This window comes from Carlito syrichta, unplaced genomic scaffold (genome assembly GCF_000164805.1).
Source record: "Carlito syrichta isolate Samal-C Ts95f unplaced genomic scaffold, Tarsius_syrichta-2.0.1 Scaffold143465, whole genome shotgun sequence".
In the NCBI taxonomy this organism is placed as follows: Eukaryota; Metazoa; Chordata; class Mammalia; order Primates; family Tarsiidae; genus Carlito; species Carlito syrichta.
Window position 1 is genome coordinate 81842 of NW_007087561.1, and position 24633 is coordinate 106474.

Consider the following 24633-nt stretch of genomic DNA (forward strand, 5'->3'; position numbering starts at 1 on the left):
AGGAAACTAGAAAAAAAAAGAGCACATTAAATCCAGAATGATGAGAGGAAAAGAAATAATAAAAATTAGAGCAGATGTCAATGATATTGAAAACAAGAATCAAGAGAAAAAACTAACACAACAAAAGCTCCAAAGTTGGTTCTTTGAAAAAATTAATATAATCAGTAAACCTCTAGTCAGGCTGAAGAAAAAAAACGGGGGAAAAAACGAAATAACATTATCAGAAATGAAAGAAGGGACATCACTAAGGATCTCATGGGCATTAAGAGGATCAATCCTTGAAAATTACAATCTGCCAAAATTTATATGACAAAATAGACAATTTAAATAAGCCTTTATCTATTAGAGAAATGGAATCAATACCTAATAACCTACCAAAACATAAAACACTAGGCCCAAATGGGTCCACTTGTGAATTCTACCACACATTTAAGGAAGACATTGTATCAATTCTCTACAATGTCTTCCTGAGGATAGAATCAGAGGAAATACTTCCTAACTCATTCTAATGAGGTCAGCATTACCTAATACCAATATCCTAATACCAAAACCAGACAAAGACATGACCAAAAAAAACACCAAAAACTACAGATCTTTATCTCTCATAGACACAGATATAAAATCCTCAACAAAACAGTAACAACTCCACCAAGGCAGCAGTATTGCTTCAGACCAGGAGTTTGAGACCAGTCTGAGCAATATAGTGAGACCTTGTCTCTACAAAAAAAAAAAAAAATTAGCCAGGCATGGGAGTGCAAGCTTGTAGTTCCAGCAACTTGGGAGGTTAATGCAGAAGGTTCACTTAAGCCAGGAAGGACAAAGCTGCAGTGAGCTACGATCGCATTGCTAAACTCCAGCCTGGGCAACAGAGACCTCATCTCTTAAAAAAAAAAAAATGGCCTGGCTCGGTGGCTCAGCCTGTAATCCTGTGCTTTGGGAAGCCAAGGTAAGTGGATTGCCTAAGCCCACGGGTTCGTGACCCACCTGGGCAACTTGGTTGAGACCTCATCTCTACAATAAATCAAAAATTAGCCAGGCGTGGTAGCACGCGCCTGTAGTTCCAGCTACTTGGAAGGCTGAGGCAGAAGAATGGCCGGAGCCCAGCAGGTGGAGGCTGCGGTGGCCGGGAGCAGCCACTGCACTCCAGTCTGGGCAACAGAGTGACACTCCAACTCAAAAAAAAAAACCTAAAATGTTAACAAATGCAATCCAACAATATATAAAAAGATTTACACATCATAACCAGTGGGATTTACCCCAGGTATGCAAGGCTGATTCAACATTTGGAAGTCAATGTAATTCATCATAGCAAAAGGTTAAAGAAGAAAAATCACATAATTGTATCAACAGATACAGAAAGAGCATTTGAGAAAATTCAACACCCCTTTATTATAAAAACTCTCAGTAAACTAGAAATAAAGGAAATGGCCCCAACTTGACAAAGAATATTCACAAAAAGCCTACAGTTAACATCATACTTAATATGGTGAGAAACCAGAAGCTTTCCTACTAAGATAAAAAACAAGATAAGGTTGTCCCCTCTCATCACTTCTTTTCAACATTGTACTGAAAGTCTTAGCTAATGAAATAAGACATGAAAAGGAAATAAAAAATAAAATGAGCGGGAAGAAAGGAATAAAACTGATTATATAGAAAACCCAAAAGACCTGACAAAAAACTTCCTGGAATTAATAAGTGACTACAGCAAGGTGGCAGAATGCAAAATTAACATACAGAAGTTAATTATATGAGCTAACACCAAACAGCTATTAGAATGGCCAAAGTCCAAAACTGGCAACACCACATTCTGGTGAGGATGTGGAACAGCAGGAATCACCCACTGCCAGAAGGAATGCAAAATGGTACAGCCACTTCAGAAGACGGTTTGGCAGTGTCTCAAAAAAATCAAACATACGCTTAACCCTATAACCCAGCAATCATGCTCCTTGGCCTCCATCAACCAAATGAACTCAAAATTTCATCTACACAAAAATCTACACACTATGTTGCTTACAGTAACCTTTCTTATAATTACTAAAACTTGGAGGCAACCAAGAAGTCCTTCAGTGGGCAAGGAAACAAACTATGGCATATCCAGACAATGGTATATACAGCACTCAAAACAAAACAAAGCAAAACAAAATACATTATCAGCCATGAAATGACACAGACAAAACTTAAATGCATATTACTAAGTGAAAGATGCCAATCTAAAAAGGCTACATGTTGTACAATTCCAACTACATGACATTCTCAGAAAGGCAAGCCTATGCAGACAAAAAAGGTCAGTGACTGCCATGGGCCAGGAGAGGAAGGGGTGAATAGGAGGAGTACAGCAGATTTTTAGGGCAGAGAAATTTTCTGTAGGATACTACAATGATAGATACATGTCATTATACATTTACCCAAACCCACTGAATGCACAACACCAAGAGTGAACACTAATGTTAACTGTAAACTTTGGATGATAATGACATGTCAAAGTAGATTCCCTGATTGCAATAAATATACCACTCTGATGCAGAATGTTGGCAGTCATGAAAATTGTGCATGTGTGGGGACAGGAGCTGTACTTTCTGCTTAATTTTTCTATGAGCTTAAAACTGCTAATAAAATAAACTTTATTAACTAAAAAACAATGAAGTAAAAGATGATGTCTGCAACTTACTCTCAAATGGTTCAGGAAAAAAAACAATGCATATTACATTATACAAAAAGTGATAAGCTAAATGGGCAAAACATAAATAAGCAAATCTTTTTTTTTTTTTTTTTGAGTTGGAGTCTCACTCTGTCACCCAGACTGGAGTGCAGTGGCTGCTCCCAGCCACCGCAGCCTCGACCTGCTGGGCTCCGGCGATCCTTCCGCCTCAGCCTTCCAAGTAGCTGGAACTACAGGCGCGCACTACCACACCCGGCTAATTTTTTGATTTATTGTAGAGATGAAGTCTCGCCTGCCCAGGCGGGCCTCGAACCCGTGGGCTCAGGCAATCCACTCACCTCAGCCTTCCAAGGTGCGGGATTACAGGCTGAGCCACCGAGCCCGGCAAATAAGCGAATCTTAATGAAGAATATATTAACATATGTTTCTCTATCTTGGGACCTTTCCGCAATTTGAGGTTTTTTTCAGAACAATTAAAAATTGATATCAAAAAAAGTAAAGCCCTCCACAGTTTCCCATCTCACTCAGAGTAAATGGCAAGGTCATTAACTGTAGGACTGCTCTACTCTAGATATACAGAACTCCTTGTGATTCCTTGCCAGATGTGTTCCTCTCAGGAATTTGTTATTCCTGTTTTCTTGGGACACTCTTCCATAAACTGTCCACATGCTTCATTCCCTCGCATACTTCAGGTCTCATTAAATAGGAAACAAAGAACTGTATAGGTTCCAAGCTCTGAAGCCAGTGGAGAACACTAAAAAGAGTCACTGAGATAAGAAAAGTAAGAGCTGCTGGGCGCGGTGGCTCAAGCTATAATCCCAGCACTTTGGGAGGCCAAGGTGAGAGGACTGCCTGAGCCCAGAGGTTCGAGAACAGCCTGGGCAACTTGGCCAGACCTCATCTCTACAATAAATAAATTTTTAAAAAATTAGCCGGGCATGGTAGCACGTGCCTGTAGTTCTAGCTACTTGGAAGGCTGAGGCAGAAGCATCGCCAGAGCCCAGAAGGTTGCCACTGGAGTGGCCATGAGCATGCTACTGCACTCCAGTCTGGGCAACGGAGTGAGACTCCAACTCAAAAAAAAACAAACAAAAAACAGCAAAAGGAAATGATAGTTTAACTCAGATTTTAGATCTAATAACTCAGTTAAGACAATCAATCCCTACCCTTTTTATCTGTCATCCTCGTTTCCACGAAAAGAAATCAAAATGTAACACACAGAATAGTGTGTTCTTTAGACAGTTTACCTATTTCGAGCAGGAGATTTCCCAGCATCCTCTTGAACAGATACAAGTCTTGTTGAAAGAGCAGCATTTGAGGAATCTGGATGAATCAAACTACAATGAAAAGGGGAAAATACTGAGATCACCTGGGATAGTAAGAGGCCATTTCAATCAAGTGCTTTAACATTTAAAAGCAGATTAAATCTTTTCCCAGCAATAATGAGATTACAGGTCACTTTTGTTCTTCCTTTATTTAGGATGGAAACCGTGCATGCTTTTTATCTTAAGTATATCAAATACCAAAAGAACAATGAAGAAAGTTTTTAAGTATATGGAATGCCAACAAAATAATAAAATTGGTTGGATGAGTGACTTACAAAACTTCTTTTCACGTCATAAATACAAGATAAAAGTGATTTTGGGGGGAAGTCTGAGTTCACGTATTTTATTCTCAGTTCCCATAACCCACTGGATAGCACCACAGAGTCAGAAAAACCTAGGTCCAGTACAGACTCTACATTTTACTAGCTAGAGGATCTTGAGTTGTTTACTTAATCTCTCTGAACTTCAGCATCCACATCCGTCAAAAGGAGGTAACGGTACCTGCCACAGAGATATGCTAACTCCAAGAAGATGAACATTAAATAACTGGCCCAGAACCTAGAATTGAACTCCTCTTCTGCTTCTGACACCTATCCTACATCTCTCAGAAAGCTTCATGCCTGGTTTATTTTGTTACATCACATTTGGCCACTGTGGGCTCACAACAAGGCCAGACACAACTAAAAGGCATACTAACTGAAGTCAGCAAGAACTGAAGAATCCCTGTACTTTGTATTGCTTTGTTAAATATAGAATCAATTTTTTAAATTTATAAATAGATGTAAGGGGTTAAGAATCATGATAGCCCATAAACACCAAAGTACCCACCAAGCAATTTAAGACAAAGAAAACTACCACCAACTGATGTTCCCCTAACCGATTCCATCCCCTTCCCTGTCCTCAGTGAAACCACTGTTATAATAAATATAATGTTTATCATCGCCTGCCTTCTCTTTTTTTTTACCACGTTTACTTCCCTAGACAGTGTATTAGTTTTGTATATTTTTGAATTTTATATAAATTAAATTTTACTGGATCTATGATGGCTTTATTTTCACTTTAATTTGTCATACACATTGAATGCAGTTGTAATTCATTCATTTTTTTTCCTATTTATTTCTTTTGAGTTGGAGTCTCACTCTGCTGCCCAGGCTGGAGTGCAGTGGCACCGTAGCCTCTACCCGATGGGCTCCTCCTACCCGAGGTGATCCTCCCGCCTCAGTCTTCCAAGTAGCTGGAACTACAGGTGTGCTCCACCACGCCTGGCTAATTCTTTGATTTATTGTAGAGATGAGATCTCCCCAAGTTGCCCAGGTTGGCCTTGAACCCGTGGGCTCAGGCAATTCTCTCACCTCAACCTCCCAAAGTGCTGGGATTATAGGTGTAAGCCACCGCACCCGGCCTTTTCTTTCTATTTAAATTCACTATATAAGAATTCCTAGGTAGGGCTCCGTGGCTCAGTCTGTCATCACAGCACCTTGGGAGGCCAAGGTGATTGGAGTGGCTGTGAATGTGCCACTGCACTCCAGCCTGGGCGACAGAGGGAGACTTCAACTCAAAAAAAAAAAAAAAAAATTCCTTACTCCCTTATGTAACTTATTGGAGACATGTCAGTTAAAACCCTAAGCTCTTTAAAATGGCCAGATTTAGAATAGTGGTTAAAGAAAATAACGTGGCTAAAGACACCAATCAGAAATCGATGGACCTAAGAGACTAATTCAGACAATTCCAGGTAACTCCCAGGAAAGGGTTGGCAGCAGCACTACCAAGCAGTGCAGCTAAACTCAAACACACAGAAAAACAGGAAGTGGCCCTTCAGAAGAAGAAAATCGATTTCATTTGGAAATATTACGAATGCAAATCTTACGAGCAGTCTCCTTCTCTAAGAAGGCAACATGAGGAATTAATCTCAACAACTTCTGCTGCCTCCTCAACAAATATCCTCCAGATAGTACACAAGCCATGCATTGTTCTGGGGGCCTGGGGTAGAACAGTGAGAAGAAAGGTAGAAAGTCTCCTCACAGGGAGCTACACTCCATTAAGCACTGCCACCACCGTCCATCAACTGCAATCCTCCTGGAGGCAAGCCAAGGAAAAAGGAGAAAACAGTGAATCAGCAGGAAAGAGTTCGAAGAAGGTAAACGTTAGCCAAAAGCACTCACAGGTCCAAAGACTACCCGTGTCTGTTAGAGTGACAATACCTCTGCCAGGCCAAGCCATCCTCTAAAAAGATGTTGCGGCTGGCTTTTCGACTCCCTACAGGCGTCCGCGGTTCACCTGGATCAAGGACAGACACCGAGCAAGCAGGGTCTGAAAGAGCACTCAGGTCTTCCCCGATGGAGTTGCTGTCTGTGGAATGTGCATAACTTAAGGCTATTTTTCTACAGTACGTGCAAGCTCGGAGGTCCCCTAAGGAAAAAAAAAGAAAAAGAAAAAGAAGAAAATTAAGTAGGGAACCAGTCATATGTTACTTACCAGAATATTTTAAAACCTTGGGTTAATAGTTAATCTAATAGCAGGGATATGTCTTCAAGTGAAGACTACCAAAAGAGACATTTTTTTTTTTTTTTAGTTGGAGTCTCACTCCATCACCCACACTGGGTGACCTGCTGGGCTCCAGCAATCCTGAATGCAGTTGTAATTCATTCATTTTTTTTCCTATTTATTTGTTTTGCGTTGGAGTCTCACTCTGTTGCCCAGGCTGGAGTGCAGTGGCACGCTCATGGCCACTGTAGCCTCTACCCGATGGACTCAGGTGATCCTCCCGCCTCAGCCTTCCAAGTAGCTGGAATTACAGGCGCACACTACCACGCCTGGCTAATTTTTTGATTTATATTTATAATTATTTGATTTATATTTATAGAGACGAGGCCTTGCCAAGTTGCCCGGACTGGTCTCGAACCCACGGGTTCAGGCAATCCACTTGCCTCGGTCTCCCAAAATGCTGGGATTACAGACTGAGCCACCGAGCCCAACCCAAAAAAGACATTTTAAAGGGAAATAATTTTGTTAGCTCTGGTCTCTATTTTGAGAACCATCACTATAATAAATATATACAAGTGTCCAAGTTACCTCAAATATTTGTAACTATTTAAAAAAAAACCAACCTAACAATACTAGAAAACTCTGCCTAAAAGTGTTTTATTTTCAAGGCTATAGAAGCGAAATAAGGGATCTATCCGTGACAGGCAGGCGTTTCAAGGAAAAACATTTTTCAATAGAATAAATTAACCAAAACAAATGGAATCAACATATATCCCATAGGCAAAGAAAGCAGGAAAATATCAAGGTCTTTACTGTGAAGCCCTGGAGAGCTGCCTCCACAAGAGGAAACAATTTTAAAAACAGACTAATAGAAAATAGGCTTGTGTATAATATGTGAGGGTAAAGAATATGAAAGAGCTGGGCTCGGTAGCTCAGCCTGTAATCCCAGGGCTTTGGGAGGCTAAGGTGAGTGGATTGCCTGAGCCCGCATGTTCAAGACCCGCCTGGGCAAGTTGGCGAGACCTCATCTCTACAATAAATAAAAACATTAGTGGGGCATGGTGGTGTGTGCCTGTAGTTCCAGCTACTTGGAAGGCTGAGGCGGAAGGATCGCTGAAGCCCAGCAGGTCGAGGCTGCGGTGGCCGGGAGTGGCCACTACACTCCAGTCTGGGTGACAGAGTGAGACTCCAACTCAAAAAAAAAAAAGAATATGAAAGAAATTCTTATAGTGAAAGTTAGGATAGAAATAAAATGTTACTCGGAGGACAAACAAGGTCATTTAAAACTTCCAAACACACATGCGCGCGCGCATGTATTAGGATGCGGTTCTTCCCAAATATAAGTTTTCTATAACATTGAGTGATTCTGTAACATTTTAGTATACTACAAAAGGAGGAAGAATAATCAAGTATTACTAATAACATGTTATTAACAATTTAATAATTCTACTGAAAATATTTTCATTAACTTCAAAAAATTGAAGTGATTCAAAACAGGACTTCTAGTGGGGGTGGGATTGGCAGTTGAGGGAAACTGCTAGGGGAAGGAGGGGCATACCTTATTAACAGGGGTACCTGCATGATCAGTGTTTGTATACCTAACCCTGAATTGTACCCCACATCTCTACAATAAAAATTTTAAAAAAAAAAACAGGATTTCTAAAAGTTAACTGGTACTGTGTTTTTACCGTAATTACTACCATGTAAAATTGGCCTTTTACTTTTTCATTTTAAATCTACTATTATATAGTACTGTTTTATTAAATTATGCATGCAAAATCAAAATAAAATATTGCCTATTGCATTACTAATTTCTGACACCACAATTTAACAAATGACATTTATTCAAACCATAAAGAAAAATAGGTCAGGCATGGTAGCTCACACCTGTAATGCCAGCACCAAATTTGAGAGGCCGAGGCGGGAAGACTGCTTGAGCTCATAAGTTCAAGACCAGCCTGGATAACACAGTGAGACCTAGTCTCTACAAAAAAATACAAAAATTAGCTGGGCATGGCAGTGGGTACCTGTAGCCCCAGCTACTAAGGCGACCAAGATGGGAGCATCACCCAAGCCCAGGAGGTCAAGGCTGCAGTGAACTACGAATGTGCCACTGCACTCCAGCCTGACTGTCAGAGTGAGACGCCAACTCAGATAAATAAATAAATAAGATATGTCTACTTCAATCAGCATCCCCCGACTGCACTCCCCTCCCCCAAAAAAGTGAACCCCAGTCCAGGATAAATGAAAGTGCTAGTATATACTACCATCAGCTGTCCAAAGCAGAATTACAGTAAGAAAATAAAACTACTCCCTGCAGAAAGACCTTCATTTACCACAAAAAAGGCTTGGTTTGTCTCTTACACTATAAGGGAAATCTCCCTCATCCAGTCAGCAATGAGAACTAAAATTATAAAATCAAAATGGAGACAAGCCTGACCAGAGGAGTTTTCATTTCATAAAGAACCTTCATCAGCGAGGGCCTGTGAAGCACATGCCTGCATCAGGTGTTGGGAGTACAGAGACTGATGGGACTCAGCCCCTTGAGCAGAGAACTCAGTCTACAGGAGGCAACACACACACACACACACGACCAAAAAGCTGCGTGACAGACACGGGTATTCTTGCCACTACCACCAGCAATTACAGCTTAATACTCATCAATCCTTATCTACGTGCCAGACATGTTTCTAGGTATTTTATATTTATTCAGAGTCACAAGGTACGGTTGTGCCCAGCGTCTGTTATCCCATTTGTGATGCCTAATCTGAGTATCAACTTCGCTAGACTAATTGTTTGGTCTAACCTAGATGTCATAAGGGTATGTTGCTTAGGCTGTGATTAACATTTACAACAGCTGTCTTGGCGGGCATGTTGGCTCACGCCTGTAATCCTAGCACTTTGGGAGGTGGAGGCAAAAGAATTGTCTGAGCTCAAGGGTTCGAGACCAACCTAGGCAACTTGGCAAGACCTTGCTTCTACAATAAATCAAAAAATTAGCTGGATGTGGTGGCACACACGTGTAGTCCCAGCTATTTGGGAGGCTAAGGTGGAAGGATCACCTGAGCCCAGCAGGTCAAGGCTGCAGTGGCCTTAAGCATGCCACTGCACTCCAGCCTGGGTGACAGAGTAAGACTCCGACTCAAAAAACAAAAAAACCAGGTGTCTTTAAAGCAGATTGCCCTCCATAACGTGGGTGGGTCTCATCTAATCAGCCGAAGGCCTTAAGTGCCAAGACTAAAGTTTTCAGAAAAAAGTCTATCTCAACACTGCAAGACAGAAATCTTGTATAAGTTTCCAGTCTGCTTGCCTGTCCTGAGAATTTCAGACTTGCTAGCCCCCACAAACACTTGAGCCAATTTCTTAAAATAAACCTCTCTCTCTCTCTGTGTGTGTGTGTGTGCGTGTGTGTATGTACACACTATTGGTTCTGTTTCTTTGGAGAATCCTATTACAGATTTTGGTACCAACAATGGTTCTAGAACAACAGAATCCTAAGGATGAGTTTTCTGAATTGGTTCTTGAGTTTCTGGAATTGGTTCTCTAATCTAATTAGACTTAAAGGCACTAATGGCTCTATTTCCAGCAGTAGCGAGAACACTGATAGCCCATGGTGTGATGTGGTGTTGGGAGCCGGCCTTGGAGGTCCACCTGATTGACAGGGTCCTGGTGGGCCGAAGACCCCGGGCCGCAGGGCGAGCCCGGGAAGCTGAGGCCCTTCTGTCTTTCACCTTTGCTCTTTGGCACGGCTGAAGAAATTCTGTGCAGTCGTGGAAGAAGAAAATGGCATGTTTATGCGAAGTACTCACACCTAACCTGGGAATGTCATGGTTCATTTTCCCATTTTCCCACTATGCCGCTTGGCCTTTTCTAGCATATGCAAGGGTTAAACTCTGAAGCACATCAAGAATGCTTTCTTTCACTTGGTTATAAGTTACTAGATATTGCTTAAGTAATAAGTGATATAAGTATATTCACTCATTTGATTTAGGATTATGCAGTTTAGACATAAGGTTTTTAGAAGCACAAGTTTATAGTAAGTTCATTATGAATTCATTATAAGTTCTAACACTTATCTAGGAGTTATATAGTTGATTTATAACTGTTTTCACTGACTTAGGATAAAGATTAATCGTTAAGGTTTTTACTTAATTCAATAGTTAAAACTCTAAGTTAACATTTATAGAGTGGGTTTTCACTGAATTCATAATATACTAATCAGATACTTTTATGATAGATTAGCTAAAGACAGAAAGCAAGCTTGGGCGCCTGGGAAACATTACTAAAAGCTTCTTTTGAGTTCTCTATAGAAACAAACACTGCAGGATAAGAGAAAAGTAACGAAGACACCTGGACAAGAGAGGCGATTACAAAGCTCTGAAGGTCACAGAAGCCCCAGATAGAAAAACTACTGCTACATGAAGAACTTTGCACTTGGAAACTTTCTTGAGACATTTCAAGGACTGTAATTCAGGACTTTGAACTAAAACTATCATTTTTGGCTTTATGATAAAGACTTATTAACTAAAAGCAGATAGTGTTCTTGGCTTGTTTGTTGCTTCTAGACCGCTAGATGGTGGTAACTTTTAAAGCGTATGTACGCGAAGGAATTTTGTCTTGCCCCTTTACGAATGGTATAAAAGCTCTGTGTTAACTAACATTAAATTGTCATCTGTTCAGGAAGCAGGTATCTGAGTATAAGATTTTCGTCTTTCGCCTATCCGTCTCTCTCCTTCAGGAAATCTCACGACCCTTGTGGGGCTGGACCCCTTCAATGTGGCCACAAAGACATGCCAAATATCACCTATGGATACTGCTAATCAAATACTTGTAAAGGGCAAGCTTCTGAGTGACTACATACTCAATACCTTAAAAACATTCCAGTCCTCCTAACAAGTATAATGACATTGCCTGGTTGATCCTAATTGCACTAGACAAAGCAGGGGGCAAAAGGATTACCTCAGGGATTCAAATTCCCAGCTCAAGAACTATACACATTACATGGAAGTTTCTATGTCTTCCTTGAAAGAAATCCCTACCTCCTGTAGCCTCAGCGCTAAGACCACTAAAAGTCAAACCAACAGTCTCACCCAGCAAGTGAATCACCAACCTTGCAGTATGTCTGCTATTAAGGTCAGGGCACTGATTGGGAAGAAATGGTATCCTGAAAACTGAATTGTGAAGATCCTGATGAAAATGGGCATATTAGACACCAAAATCCTGAGTCTTCTTTGCCAGCCTTTGGTAGCCCCTCCCATCTCATTTGAGGAAATTAACGCCGCTTTGCCTGAGGAAACTACAATGAACCCCCGCAAAACACTGCTAATTTTCCACAGATTCCACTCCCTCTTTGCTACTAGACCTATAAAAAAACTCAAGTCCCAGAAAAACCTGAAAGGTTTGACCATGAAAAGGTGTGCTACGCTCCAGATGGGAGTCAACTAAATTCTTATTCGACTTGAATAAAAGAAAGAATTCTACACCAAGTGGCTGGAAGTCTGACTTGAATCCTTGATCCCGCAGTCAATCCCCAGACTTGAGCCATTTAGATCCAAAACCCCGAGAGAGAGAGAGAGAGACTGGGTCCTCTTGAGGAAGAACCCCACTACATTGCCAGAAATGTATACTGTTAACCTCTCTCCCAACCATCCCCAAAGGGACCTGTGGCCTCTTACCAAGGTATACTGAGGAGAAGGAAACAGTCAAACTTCTCAGGGGTTATTAGACAGACTCTAAACTGGTACCAATTCCAGGAGACTAAAAACATCTCTGTGGTCCACCACCAGTTAGAGTAGGACCTTATGGAGGTCAGGCAGTCAGTAGAGTTTTAGTTCAGTTCCATCTCACAACGGGTTTAGTGGATCCCTGAACCTATTCTGTGGTGATTTTTCCAGCCCTGGAATATATAATTGGAGTGGACAACTGTCAGAATCCCTACATTGGCTTCTTGCCCTGTATTATGGTAGTTTTGGCCTCCAGAACTGTAAGACAACAAATCTCTGTTGTTTTAAGCCACTCAGTCTTTGTTATGGCAGCCTTAGGAAATAAATACACACATCATCTTAACAAGACAGGTTTCATCCTGAGGGTAATGGGAACTCTGAAGGGTATTATGACGCAGGGAAACACTCTAACATGATCAACTTAGATTTGACTGAATAAATAATGCTGACTAAAATACGGAAAATTAGCATAAAAACATCTTTTAAAACCTGTAGTCATAATCTGAGTAAAAGATAATAGGATTCTGAACTCTGTAGTTGTTTGGGTGAAAAAAAATGGGAGTAAGCCGGGCTCAGTGGCTCAGCATGTAATCCCGCGCTTTGGGAGGCTGAGGTGAGTGGATTGCCTGAACCCGCGGGTTCAAGATCCGCCTGGGCAACTTGGCGAGACCTCATCTCCACAACAGATCAAAAATTAGCCGGTAGCGCGCGCCTGTAGTTCCAGCTACTTGAAAGGCTGAGCTGGAAGGATGGCCAGAGCCCAGCAGGTCGAGGCTGCAGTGGTCAGGAGCGGCCACTGCACTCCAGTCTGGGCGACAGAGTGAGACTCCAACTAAAAAAATAATAATAATACTGTGAGTAAGACTAAGAGAAAGCACTGCCCAGTAACAAAAATAACATGAGAGAGTCACTAAAAGTGCTATTTTGGGGGTAACTTATGCCCACCTCCCACGCCCAAATCACTTTACAAATCCACACACCATTGCTCAGATTTTTTTGTTTCAACAAATAAGTGTTAGATATTGCTGAAATTCGACTATGTTTCTTATGGAAGAATACAAGTGAGATACAATTTGCCAAAGCACAGTGTCCTTTAAGTCAAGGAAGACCTGTACTTTGTAAAGTGAACACCCTCATAGTGTTAGTAACCACTTCAACCATCTTGCCTAATAAGTTTTAATGCTCCTACAGTTTTTGCTAGCATCTGTGATATCCTGTCTTTCACTCAAGTTAGTTATTAACATTCCCATCTATTTTATTATTCAATGGTAAAGGTTTTAAAAACAAAGCTATGTACATACCCCTCACCTTTGCATCCCCATGTCTTACACATAAAGCCCAAAATAAAAATTATCGTAATACTGGTCCTGTATTGTAACTATTTCACAGTTATGACTTTTAAAAAATTGTAAAACCATCAATATAATGCATTTACCTGTATAGCCCATAAATTTTCCAGGGATCTCTTGATTACAGCAACGACTGCAGAAAATCTGCCCACATAGTCGGCAATGGTGTCTGCGCCTAAAGGTTGTGAATTTCTCACTACAGTCATAGCACTCTTTACACTGGCTATCTGGCATCCAGTATTGTTTCAGGTCACTATCCTGTAACAATAAAAACATGTGAAGACTTCTTGAAAATACTGATTTTTTTTTTTTTTTTTGAGTTGGAGTCTTACTCACCCAGACTAGAGTGCAGTGGCCGCTCCCGGTCACCGCAGCCTCAACCTGCTGGGCTCTGGCGATCCTTCCGCCTCAGCCTTCCAAGTAGCTGGAACTACAGGCGTGTGTTACCATGCCCGGCTAATTTTTGATTTATTGTAGAGATGAGGTCTTGCCAAGTTGCCCAGGCGGGTCGCGAACCCATGGGCTCAGGCAAAAATACTAATTATTAAGATACAATGGCAAATGAAATCCGAGGTTTCTTCTGGAGAAAATAATACGTTTATTCAAAAATTAATGTGGAATGCAAAAGATCCAATTGATGAAGATAGTCTTAAAAAAAACCTGAAGGACTTATATTACCAGTTCTCAATACTTATTCTAAATAATTTTACACAGGATATTGATGCTATGGAAAAGAAAAGAGAGCCCTGGTACACCCTCACACACATATGGACTTATGAAATTTAGAATGCAGCTGGGCGGGACAACTCACACTTGTAATCCCAGCACTCTGGGAGGCAGAGCCATGAGGACTGCCTGAGCCCAGCGGTTTGAGACCAGCCTAGGCAACTTGGCTAGACTTCGGCTCTACTATAAATCAAAAAATTAGCCAGGCATGGTGGCACACACCTGTGGTTCCAGCTACTCAGAAGGCTGAGGTGAGCAGACTGCCTGAGTCCAGAGGTTCAAGACTAGCCTGGGCAACTTAGCAAACCCTCATCTCTACCATACAACAAGAAAAATTAGCTGGGTGTGGTGGTATGCACCTGTTGTTCCAGCTACTTGGAAGGTTGAGGCCGAAGGATCTCCTGAGCCCAACAGGTTGAGGCTGTGGTGGCTGTGAGTGTGCCACGGTATTCCAGCCTGGGCCACACAGTGAGACTCTTCTGACTCAAAAGAAATTTAGAACACAATCAGTCAAGGATGATCTTCTTTTCTTTTGGAGTCAGGGTCTCACTCTGTTGCCTAGACTGGAGGGCAGTGGCACAATCACAGCTCACGGTAGCCTTGAATTCCCTGACTCAGGCAATCCTCCCTCCTCAGCCTCCCAAGTAGCTGGAACAACAGGCACATGCCACCACGCCTGGCTAATTTTAAAAAAATTTTTTGTACACACGAATTCTCACTATGTTGCCCAGGCTGGTCTCAAACTCCTGGACTCAAGCAATCCTCTCACCTCAGCCTCCTAAAGTGCTAGGATGACAGGCGTGAGCCGCCACACCTAGCTGGGACAGTCTTTTCCAAAATAATGGTGTCACATCCAACTGGACATCCATGAGGGAAAAAAAGTCTGACCCCTATCTTCACACAAATAATAGAGCTTCTTGAAGAAATCATAGAAGAGTATCCACTGACCCTAGCCTAGACAAACACTTCTTAATCAGAACACAAAAAGCACTAAGCACACAGGGGGAAAAACCGATAAATTAGACTACGTCAAAATTAAGAACATATGTATAAAAACTCAATGTTCGTAACAGAAAGAAGTACTAACTAAACTTCCCTAACTGTATTATGTCAATTTCAGTGGGTATGGCATGATTCCCACAGGTACTTAATTTAAGAAGTGATCTTCCGCCGGGCTCGGTGGCTCAGCCTGTAATCCCGCGCCTTTGGGAGACTGAGGTGAGTGGATTGCCTGAATCCACGGGTTTGAGACCCGCCTGGGCAGCGAGACCTCATCTCTACAATAAATCAAAAAATCAGCTGGGCGTGGTAGCGCATGCCTGTAATTCTGGCTTCTTGGAAGGCTGAGGCAGAAGGATCGCCGGAGCCCAGCAGGTCGAGGCTGCGGTGGCCGGGAGCGGCCACTGCACTCCAGTCTGGGCGACAGAACGAGACTCCAGTTCAAAAAAAAAAAAAAAAAAAGAAGTGATCTTCCAAAGCCTCTAGACAGTACCTGGCTTTTCCCTTCCATGATTTCCTTGAGGCGTTTTAATACTGTGCTGAGGCTTCGAAGCTGAACAGCTGTACGAGGGTCATGACCTCCAAAAGCGGGTTCTGTTTTCCTTCTTGTGTCTGAGTCAGATTAAAAAAAAAACCATGTTAATAGTTCCTAGTATCTACTATGACAAGGTATATATGTGATAAAAACTGCCTCTTACTGTTAGCATATACTTAGGTTTTCCTAGCTAATGACATTGACTGAGAGCTAAAACTAGTCTTTAGAAGGGTAAGAGGCTGTCAAAAGTATTTTATTATCCCATAAAACACCATTTGGCAAGCAAGCAAGGACTACCTAAGACAAGCAATGTCTGAGACCATGGATAGTTTTAAGGCCCACGATGGGACCATCACATAAATGGCAAACTCACTAACAACTTCTTATGCCCTTTGGTCCCAGCCTATAGTGAATCCCTGCAAAAACTCAGCAAAAGAAAACACAATCCTAGAGCATTAACTTGGCTTGGTTTCCCAAGCCAAACAGGTAAGCAGTAGGATCCAACAGTTCAGCTCCACCTGCAGATCACATATTTAAATGTTTCCAGCAGAAAGAAACACGATGCCCAGCCCCCAAAGATTCCAGCAGACGTCACGACATCCAGGCGATACATTTTGCTATGGTGGAATCTGACCAATGTCCAAGCAGGTTAAAACTGCCAGAAAACTGCTGTACCTCCCGTCGATCCCCCAACTCTGCAGCTCCCAACCGGAAGGGGCCACTCACACCTGACGTTGTAATACTGAAGCCAAATCTATCAATAATAGAACAAGTCTAAATTCCAGCTTTGTGGCCGGAATGGGATATGCCTGCCAAAGTTGCCAATTATGACTTCTTTACTTTAGACCAAAATGACAACTGAAGTTTCTACCTATTCCTGGCAGCTATAAAACCTAAAGAGTAAGTGAAAGTGGTTTGGCCAAAAGGATGAATGTCCATTTAGCTTAAACCCATTAACCTAATAACCTAGATCAAAATAAGATGAAAAATACCCCATCCTGCCTCTTCCTCAAATTCATGACTTACTAGATTTGCTTTAGCTTGGAAGGAAAGCAAGGACTACACAGAAATGAGAGGTCGGTATCCAAATCTCGATGTATAAAGAACTTCCCAAGATAATGTAATTACTGAAATAACCATCTACACGATACCTATTTTAGAAAACTTTTCTCTCTCTATAAAAAGTTATATCTTAGCCGGACTCGGTGGCTCAGCCTGTAATCCCGTGCTTTGGGAGGCTGAGGTGAGTGGATTGCCTGAGCCCATGGGTTCGAGACCTGCCTGGGCAACTTGGCGAGACCTCATCTCTACAATAAATAAAAACATTAGTGGGGCATGGTGGTATGTGCCTGTAGTTCCAGCTACTTGGAAGGCTGAGGCAGAAGGATCGCTGGAACCCAGCAAGTCGAGGCTGCGGTGGCCATGAGCGGCCACTGCACTCCAGTCTGGGCGCCAGAGTGAGACTCCAACTCAAAAAAAAAAAAAAAAGTAATATCTTCGTCTCAGCATATGCCTTGGATATATTATTACTAATATGTAAGTATTAGAATGGGCAAATTTTTGAGTCTCAAAACAGAAAGCAACTCTCATAAGTATAAGTTGAAAAAAGAGACAGACTAAACTGCCAGAACCATAATGGCTGTGTGCCCATGCACAGGCAACAATAAATTACAAAGCCCCTTGCATTCAGCCACTTGGGAATATAAGAGAGTATTAACAGCATCATCCTCTGGGAAAGGATGAGCGAGACCCTTTCTGGAACCAAGAGAATCACAGATCCTGGATGAAGATGAAAGAGACGCTAGGAGGAAATCTGTTCTAGCTATTTGCCCTTAGGCAAATAACCTTAGCTGCTTCTCTTGTAAAATGGACATTAGAAAATTAAATAGCTTTCCTGACATCAGAGAGCTAGTGAATTGTAGACTTAACAGCCTTTAACAGGGAAAAGAACTTGACTGGCCAAATAGTCCCAGGCTTCTGAAGCTCAAATGCCTCCAGGATAGAATCAAACTCTCAAGACAGGGGCAGTGGCTCACGCGTGCAATTCCAGCACTTTGGGAGGCTGAAGTGGGCAAACTGTTGAGCCCAGGAGTTCAAGATCAGCCTGGGCAACACAGTGAAGCCTAGTCTCTACAAAAAATTCAAAAACTGGCTAGGCATGACAGTGTGTGCCTATAGTCCCAGCTACTCAGGATGCTGAGGTAGAAGGACTACTTGAGCCCCGGAAGTCAGGGCTGCTGAAAGCCATGATTGTTTTAAGTGTGCCACCGCACTCCAGTCTGGGAGACAAGAGTGAGACTCCGGCTCAAAACAAAACAAAACAAAACAAAAAACAATAAGGAATAGTGGGAACTGCAAATTAGACATTGCAAGCTATACCTAGAGATATTTATATTCAAGTTTATCATAACACCAATGACAAGGTTTGGCAGGCTGCCACTTGGTAACCCCACAGACTCTAGTCATACTCCTCAATATTACAAATAAAGAAATTTTGGCCAGGCTCAGTGGCTCAGCCTGTAATTCCAGCCTCTGGGAGGCCGAGGCAAGTGGATTGCCTAAGCCCGCAGGTTCGAGACCCACCCAGACAACTTGGGGAGATCTCGTCTCTACAATAAATCAAAAATTAGCCAGGCGGTAGCGTGCCTGTAGTTCCGGCTTCTTAGAAGGCTGAGGCAGGAGGATCGCCGGAGCCCAGCAGGTCAAGGCTGCGGTGGCCAGAAGCGTGCCGCTACACTCCAGCCTGGGTGACAGAGACTCCAACTCAAAAAAAAAAAGAAATTCTATGCTTCATCCAGCATAGGATTTAGTCAAAAGAGCTTATTGCCATGGGTCAGGTTCAAGAGCTAAGAGGCTATTAAGGTTAAACATTAAAGTGGAGATGATTTGAAATAAAAGAAGAGCTGCTTTCTCCCTCTCCCCTGCAGGGGACTTCTAGTTCTTCCTTCTGAACGGCTGATGTGACCCAGGCCGGGGTTCTCTGCCCTAGAAAACCTGAGTAGGTAGCGCAGTCAGCTCAACTCTAGTCCTCTGACTCTCACTCCGCCTGGTTCGTCTTTGTGCTTCTGGTAGACCAAGTCTCAACTACCACTAAAACAGCTGTCTCCCGACCACCACTTCCTGGGGAAGACTAGCCAGACCAGATCTGAGACACCTGATTCCCAACGCTGCATCCTTTCCCCTCATCTCGCCACCTTGATGGGGCAAACCGCTCCACCGAGTTGGACAATGTAACAGAAATGAAACATAAACCACTTCACTTTCTCCAGTTCATCAGTTCTGACTCATCCCCAGCCCATACCCTTCAGAAGAGCAAGAAAATGAAGATGACTGTGCAGACCAGGACGGAAAACAAGCAGGCAAGAGGAGTTCAGCATGTCCAGCCACACTGACAGTGTGCATCCCAACAAGACAGAAGGCCAAGAGCAAGGGGCAGCCCACTAAAGGGGTTGACCGAGTTCTGCAGCCAGAGGCATGCTGTCACGTTTCACCGCATCCCAAGAAGAGAAACAGAATTCATTCACAAGGTTGAAACTAACCTGTGTTCTCCTGGGGATGTTGCAAAGTGTTTTCTGCTGAAACCCAAGCAAGTAATTAATCAAAAGACAGTCAAGAGACCTGCCTAAATTAAAGCTTAATGACATGTTTAAAAATTTTGTTTCAGGCCTGGCACGGTGGCTCACGCCTGTAATCCCAGCACTTTGGGAGGCCGAGGCAAGAGGACTGCCTGAGCCCTGGGGCTAGAGACCAGCCTGGGCAATTTCGCAAGACCTCATCTCTACAATAAATTTTAAAAAATTAGCCAGGCACAGTGGTTCACACCTGTAATCCCAGCACTCTGGGAGGCAGGGGCGAGAGGACTGCCTGAGCCCAGGGTCTAAGACTAGCCTGGGCAACTTGGCCAGAATTTGTCTCACAATAAATGAAAAATTGGCCAGGCATGGTGGTGCGTGCCTATAGTTCCAGCAACTTGGAAGGCTGAGGCAGGAGGATCGCCTGAGCCCAGCAGGTCGAGGCTGTGGTGGCAGTGAGCGTGCCCCTGCCCTCTAGCCTGGGGAACAGAATGAGACTCCGACTCAAAAAAAAATTGTGTTTCAGGTACCAACAAATTATTCTACTACCTAGGTAACAGCTTTATTTTTTCTGAAAAATATCCAACTACTCCAAATAGCAGGAAAGTTAAACCAGTAAACAACCTCGGAAACACAACTGTGGAATACGTCTAGCACATGGAGAGGAAGGAAGTAGGAGCACTGCCTCACCTAAGGCTGCTGAAGAGCACCGCTGAAGTTCCTCATCAGCCTGCTTTTTGCGAGGCGTGGGTGAGTGCACAGACGGTGTCCTCGAAGTGAGCTGAGGGCTGGTCCAACTTCCACTCAAGGGCTGCTGCTCTCCCTGGCCTCCTTCTACCCTCTCTGTAGCAAGGGAAAGCTTGGCGTTACTCAAAAAACTAAGACTCAGGCCCGGGGCTGAGGCTCACAGTTTCAATCCCAGCACTTTAGGCAACTGAAGCTAAAGGACTGCCTGAGCCCAGGGGTGCGAGAACAGTCTGGGCAATTCGGCGAGACCGTGTCTCTACGATACATTTTTTAAAATGAGCTGGTGTGGTGGTGTGTGCCTGTAGTTCCAGCTACTTGGAAGGCTGAGGCAGAAGGATCACCTGAGCCCAGCAGTTTGAGGCTGTGGTAGCCATGAGCATGCTACTGCACTCCAGCTGGATGACACAGTGAAGCTCCAACTCAGAAAAAAGAAAAAAGAAACACTAAGACTCAGAGTCAGCAAAGAGAAAGAAGTAGATGAAATTCTCCAGGCATCAATGTAATTGCGCATAACTAAAAATCAGTGTTTTTTTGAAAAAAATTTAAAGAAGGGAACAAAACTATAGACCGATAATCACACCCCTGAGTAAATGTGATTTGTTTGTTTTACTTTCCATTAAGAATTTCTTGAGCATATTAAAGGAAACACAACTTTAACTTCACATGAAGACAGGGATTTTTTTGGTCTGTTTATGGGAGGGCTACCTCACAGTATTTAAACAGTGCCTAGCACAAAGGAAGGGGCTCAATAAACATTTGCTAAATAAGTAGAAGTGTCATTGTCTTACGACTACTAAATGAAATATGGTATTCTGAATGGGATCCTGGAACAAAAAAGAGAAGATCAGGTAAAAACTGAAGCACTCTGAATAAAATACATAATTTAGTTAATAATTATGTGTCAATAATGATACATCAATTGTAACAAGTACACCACACTAATGTAAAGTGTTAATAACAGGGAAAAGTAGATATGGGGGCATACGGAAATTCTAGCTTCCCAATTGTTTTATAAACCTAAAACTGTCCTAAAAAAACTTTTTTTTTTAAAAAAGAGATCATTGTCTTAAAAATGTACTACCAGTTTTTATAGCACTTCACACATGACCAGTAATAAAATCCAGTTAATTCTTAAAATTTACACTGAGTTAAGTAAACTATTAACCCCTTCAAATTCCTTATAACAGGGATTACTCTCTAACACATTTCAAATAATACAGACAAATAAAAGGCAAAAGTCAGATTTTTTTTAAAGTTTTTTTTTCCAGGTTAAAAAAATATTACTTTAAAAAAGCTCATTAAAAAGTATTTTTGAGCCGGGCACGGTGGCTCAGCCTGTAATCCCGCGCCTTTGGGAGGTTGAGGTGAGTGAATTGCCTGAGCCCGCGGGTTCGAGACCCGCCTGGGCAGCGAGACCTCATCTCTACAATAAATCAAAAAATCAGCCGGGTGTGGTAGCGTGCGCCTGCAATTCTGGCTACTCAGAAGGCTGAGGCGGAAGGATTGCCGGAGCCCAGCAGCGAGGCTGTGGTGGCCGGGAGCGGCCACTGCACTCCAGTCTGGGCGACAGAGTAAGACTCCAACTCAAAAAAAAAAAAAAAAGGTATTTTTGGCCAGGCTCGGTGGCTCAGGCTGTATGTAATCCCAGCACTTTGGGAGGCCAAGGCGAGTAGATTGCCTGAGCCCGTGGGTTCGAGACCCACTTGCGCAACTTGGCGAGACCTCATCTCTACAATAAATAAAAAAAATTAGCCAGGTATGTACACGCCTGTAGTTCCAGCTACTTGGAAGGTTGAGGCAGAAGGATCGCCGGAGCCCAGCAGGTAGAGGCTGTGGTGGCCAGGAGCATGCCACTGCACTCTAGTCTGGGCAACAGAGTGAGACTCCAACTCAAAAAAATATATATATTTTTTTTTTGGCTAGGCGCAGTGGCTCAGCCTGTAATCCCAGCACCTTGGGAGGCCAAGTCAAGAGGATGGCCTGAGCCTATGGGTTCAAGACCTACCCGGGCAACTTGGCGAGACCTCGTCTCTACAGTAAATCACAAAAACTAGCTGGGTGTGATGGCATGCGTCTGTAGTTCCAGCTACTTGGAAGGCTGAGGCGGAAGGATCGCCTCAGCTCAGCAGGATGAGGCTGCATTGGCCGGGAGCGTGCCCCTGCCCTCCAACCTGGGTGACAGAGACTCCAACTCAAAAAAAAAAGTATTTTTTCACATGATGTCATTACATGTAAACCTTAATCTAATAGTTTTAAGTCAACAGGCAACCTACTGACAGTTTCCAATTTTTGAAAATATGAACCTTTCCACCTACGGTGTTCCTTTTATTTCCACTGCTTTAAATCTATTGGCTGTTAACCCCCAAAAGAACAAAGTTCATTCTGTGAACTTCAAGAAGTTGAAGCATATTTTTCAATAAAGGACAACAACAAAAAGAATAACATTTTCTCTTTAAGAAGAAACATCCTGCCGGGCTCGGTGGCTCAGCCTGTCATTCCAGCACTTTGGGAGGCCGAGGCGAGTGTATCGCCTGAGCCCGCGGGTTCGAGACCCGCCCGGGCAACTTGGCGAGACCTCGTCTCTACAGTAAATCAAAAACTAGCTGGGCATGGTAGCCTACGCCTGTAGTTCCAGCTACTCGGAAGGCTGAGGCGAAGGATCGCCGGAGCCCAGCAGGTCGAGGCTGCGGTGGCCGGGAGCATGCCACTGCACTCCAGTCTGGGCGACAGAGTGAGACTCCAACTAAAAATAAAAAAATTTAAAAAAAAGAAGAAACATCCTTCTAATATTTAGTTTCAATTCAGACATTCAGTTACCAATAATTAATGCTATCACAGTGAAAATTCCAGCTTTCTCTTAAGCAGTAAACTCTGGCCACCTGTGATTAAAGTTAACACCTTGTTAATATTTTGCTTTCTCTCAAAGAAACAGAATGAAAGCTAAACAAAAGGATTTCAGAAAACCAAGCCTGCAAGCTCTCTGATCTTTAAGAGTCAGCCCTACCTTTGTTAAATCGAAAGAGATTCACAAAAGAACTATAGGCTGACTTAAAAGGTGGCCCATCCTGATCAGGGGTCAAAGGCTTGAAGTGTGTGAGGTGAGAAGGACTAGAAGGGGATCGAGGCAGATCGTCAGCAGAGTCCAGGGTGGGGGAAGCCTTATCATCTGTGTCCATTTCATGAACCTGGAAGACAAAGGAAACAAGCAAAAGGTGTGAATTCTGTGGGAAGCCCAAAAGTTGATTCCACACAATACCCAAATATCTGGAAAATCCTATTATGTGAAAATTCAGATCTATGAAAACCAGAGAATAAATAAATCTAGCTTGGTATACAAGGGGAAACCCCCAAAAAACCAATTTATTTATTAAAAATTGCGTTTATTCTTACACGTTTAAACTTCAGTCACCTTCAAAGTACTCTCCATTTGATGCAATACACCTGTCAAGACGCTTTTTCCACTGCTCAAAACAGTTTCTGAACTCTTCCATTTTGATGCATTTTACTGCTTCTGTCAGTTGTTTCAACTCGTCCACATCAGCAAAATGTTTCCCTTTGAGGACTTTTGTCATCTAGGAAACAAACAAAAAGAATTCACTCAGGGTGATATCAGGTGAATAGGGAGGGTGGGGCACAGGGTCATGCTGTTTCTGGTAAAAAACTGAACACTTTTGTAAATCACCCATCATAATATAGGCAAACCCGCTGAAATAATCTACAAAAAAATTTCACTGAAGCCGAACACAGCCGCTAGCTAGTGCATGAAGCCAACAGGTTCCTAGAAGCCTGTACAAGGGGCCCGCCCTCCAAAAAGTAATTCAGGTTTTTTGGGTCTCCCAAATGAAGTCTTGAAAACACTGCTATTTAGATCATACGGAAGACCTAAAACTATGATGAGATAGCAAACTTAATTTAAAACATTACTATTGAATTACCAAGAATATTAATAAAAATTTAGAGATAAAGCATTGTGAGCAGGTAGAAAGAAAAAAAGCATTTCACATGACTTAAATCTCTTTCATGATTTTTTTTTTTTGAGATAGGGTCTCACTCTGTTGCCCAGGCTGTAGTGAGTGGCACACCCCCAGCTCACCACAGCCTCGAACTCCTAAACTCAGGCGATCCTTCTACCTCAAGTCTCCAGAGCAGCTGGGACTGCAGTTGTGCTCACAGCTCACCACAGCCTCAGAACTCCTAAACTCAAGCGATTCTCTTATCTCAGGCCCCCAGTGCAGCTGGGACCACAGTTGTGTGACACCATGCCTGGCTAATTTTTGTGTTTTTCAGAGAAATGAGGTCTCACGATGTTGCCCAGGCTGGTCTTGAACCCCTGGATTCAAGAGATTTTTCCGCCTCAGGTCCACAAATGCTGGAATTACAGGCGTGAGCTATGGCCTCACTTTAACATTTTTCAGAAAAAAGGGTACTCGACCAGGTGTGGTGGCTCAAGCCTGTAACCCCAGCACTTGGGAGGCTGAGGTGAGAGGATTGCCTGATCCCAGGGGTTCCAGACC

The 24633-nt window shown here is 42.8% G+C and overlaps 1 protein-coding gene across 1 annotated transcript in view; it reads right to left on the bottom strand.

The window, feature by feature from the left end:
• The window catches only part of PIKFYVE (phosphoinositide kinase, FYVE-type zinc finger containing), a 96405-nt gene extending 72708 nt beyond the window's left edge, over positions 1-23697 (bottom strand). The window contains exons 1-7 of the mRNA XM_021708687.1: positions 23529-23697; positions 23124-23304; positions 20063-20215; positions 15759-15877; positions 13627-13798; positions 6186-6393; positions 3907-3996 (exon numbers count right to left, since the gene is read on the bottom strand). Of these exons, the coding sequence (XP_021564362.1) occupies positions 3907-3996; positions 6186-6393; positions 13627-13798; positions 15759-15877; positions 20063-20215; positions 23124-23304; positions 23529-23546 (941 nt within the window). The 5' untranslated portion in view covers positions 23547-23697. The remainder of the gene's footprint in view (positions 1-3906; positions 3997-6185; positions 6394-13626; positions 13799-15758; positions 15878-20062; positions 20216-23123; positions 23305-23528) is intronic.
• Between the last annotated feature and the right edge of the window lie 936 nt (positions 23698-24633).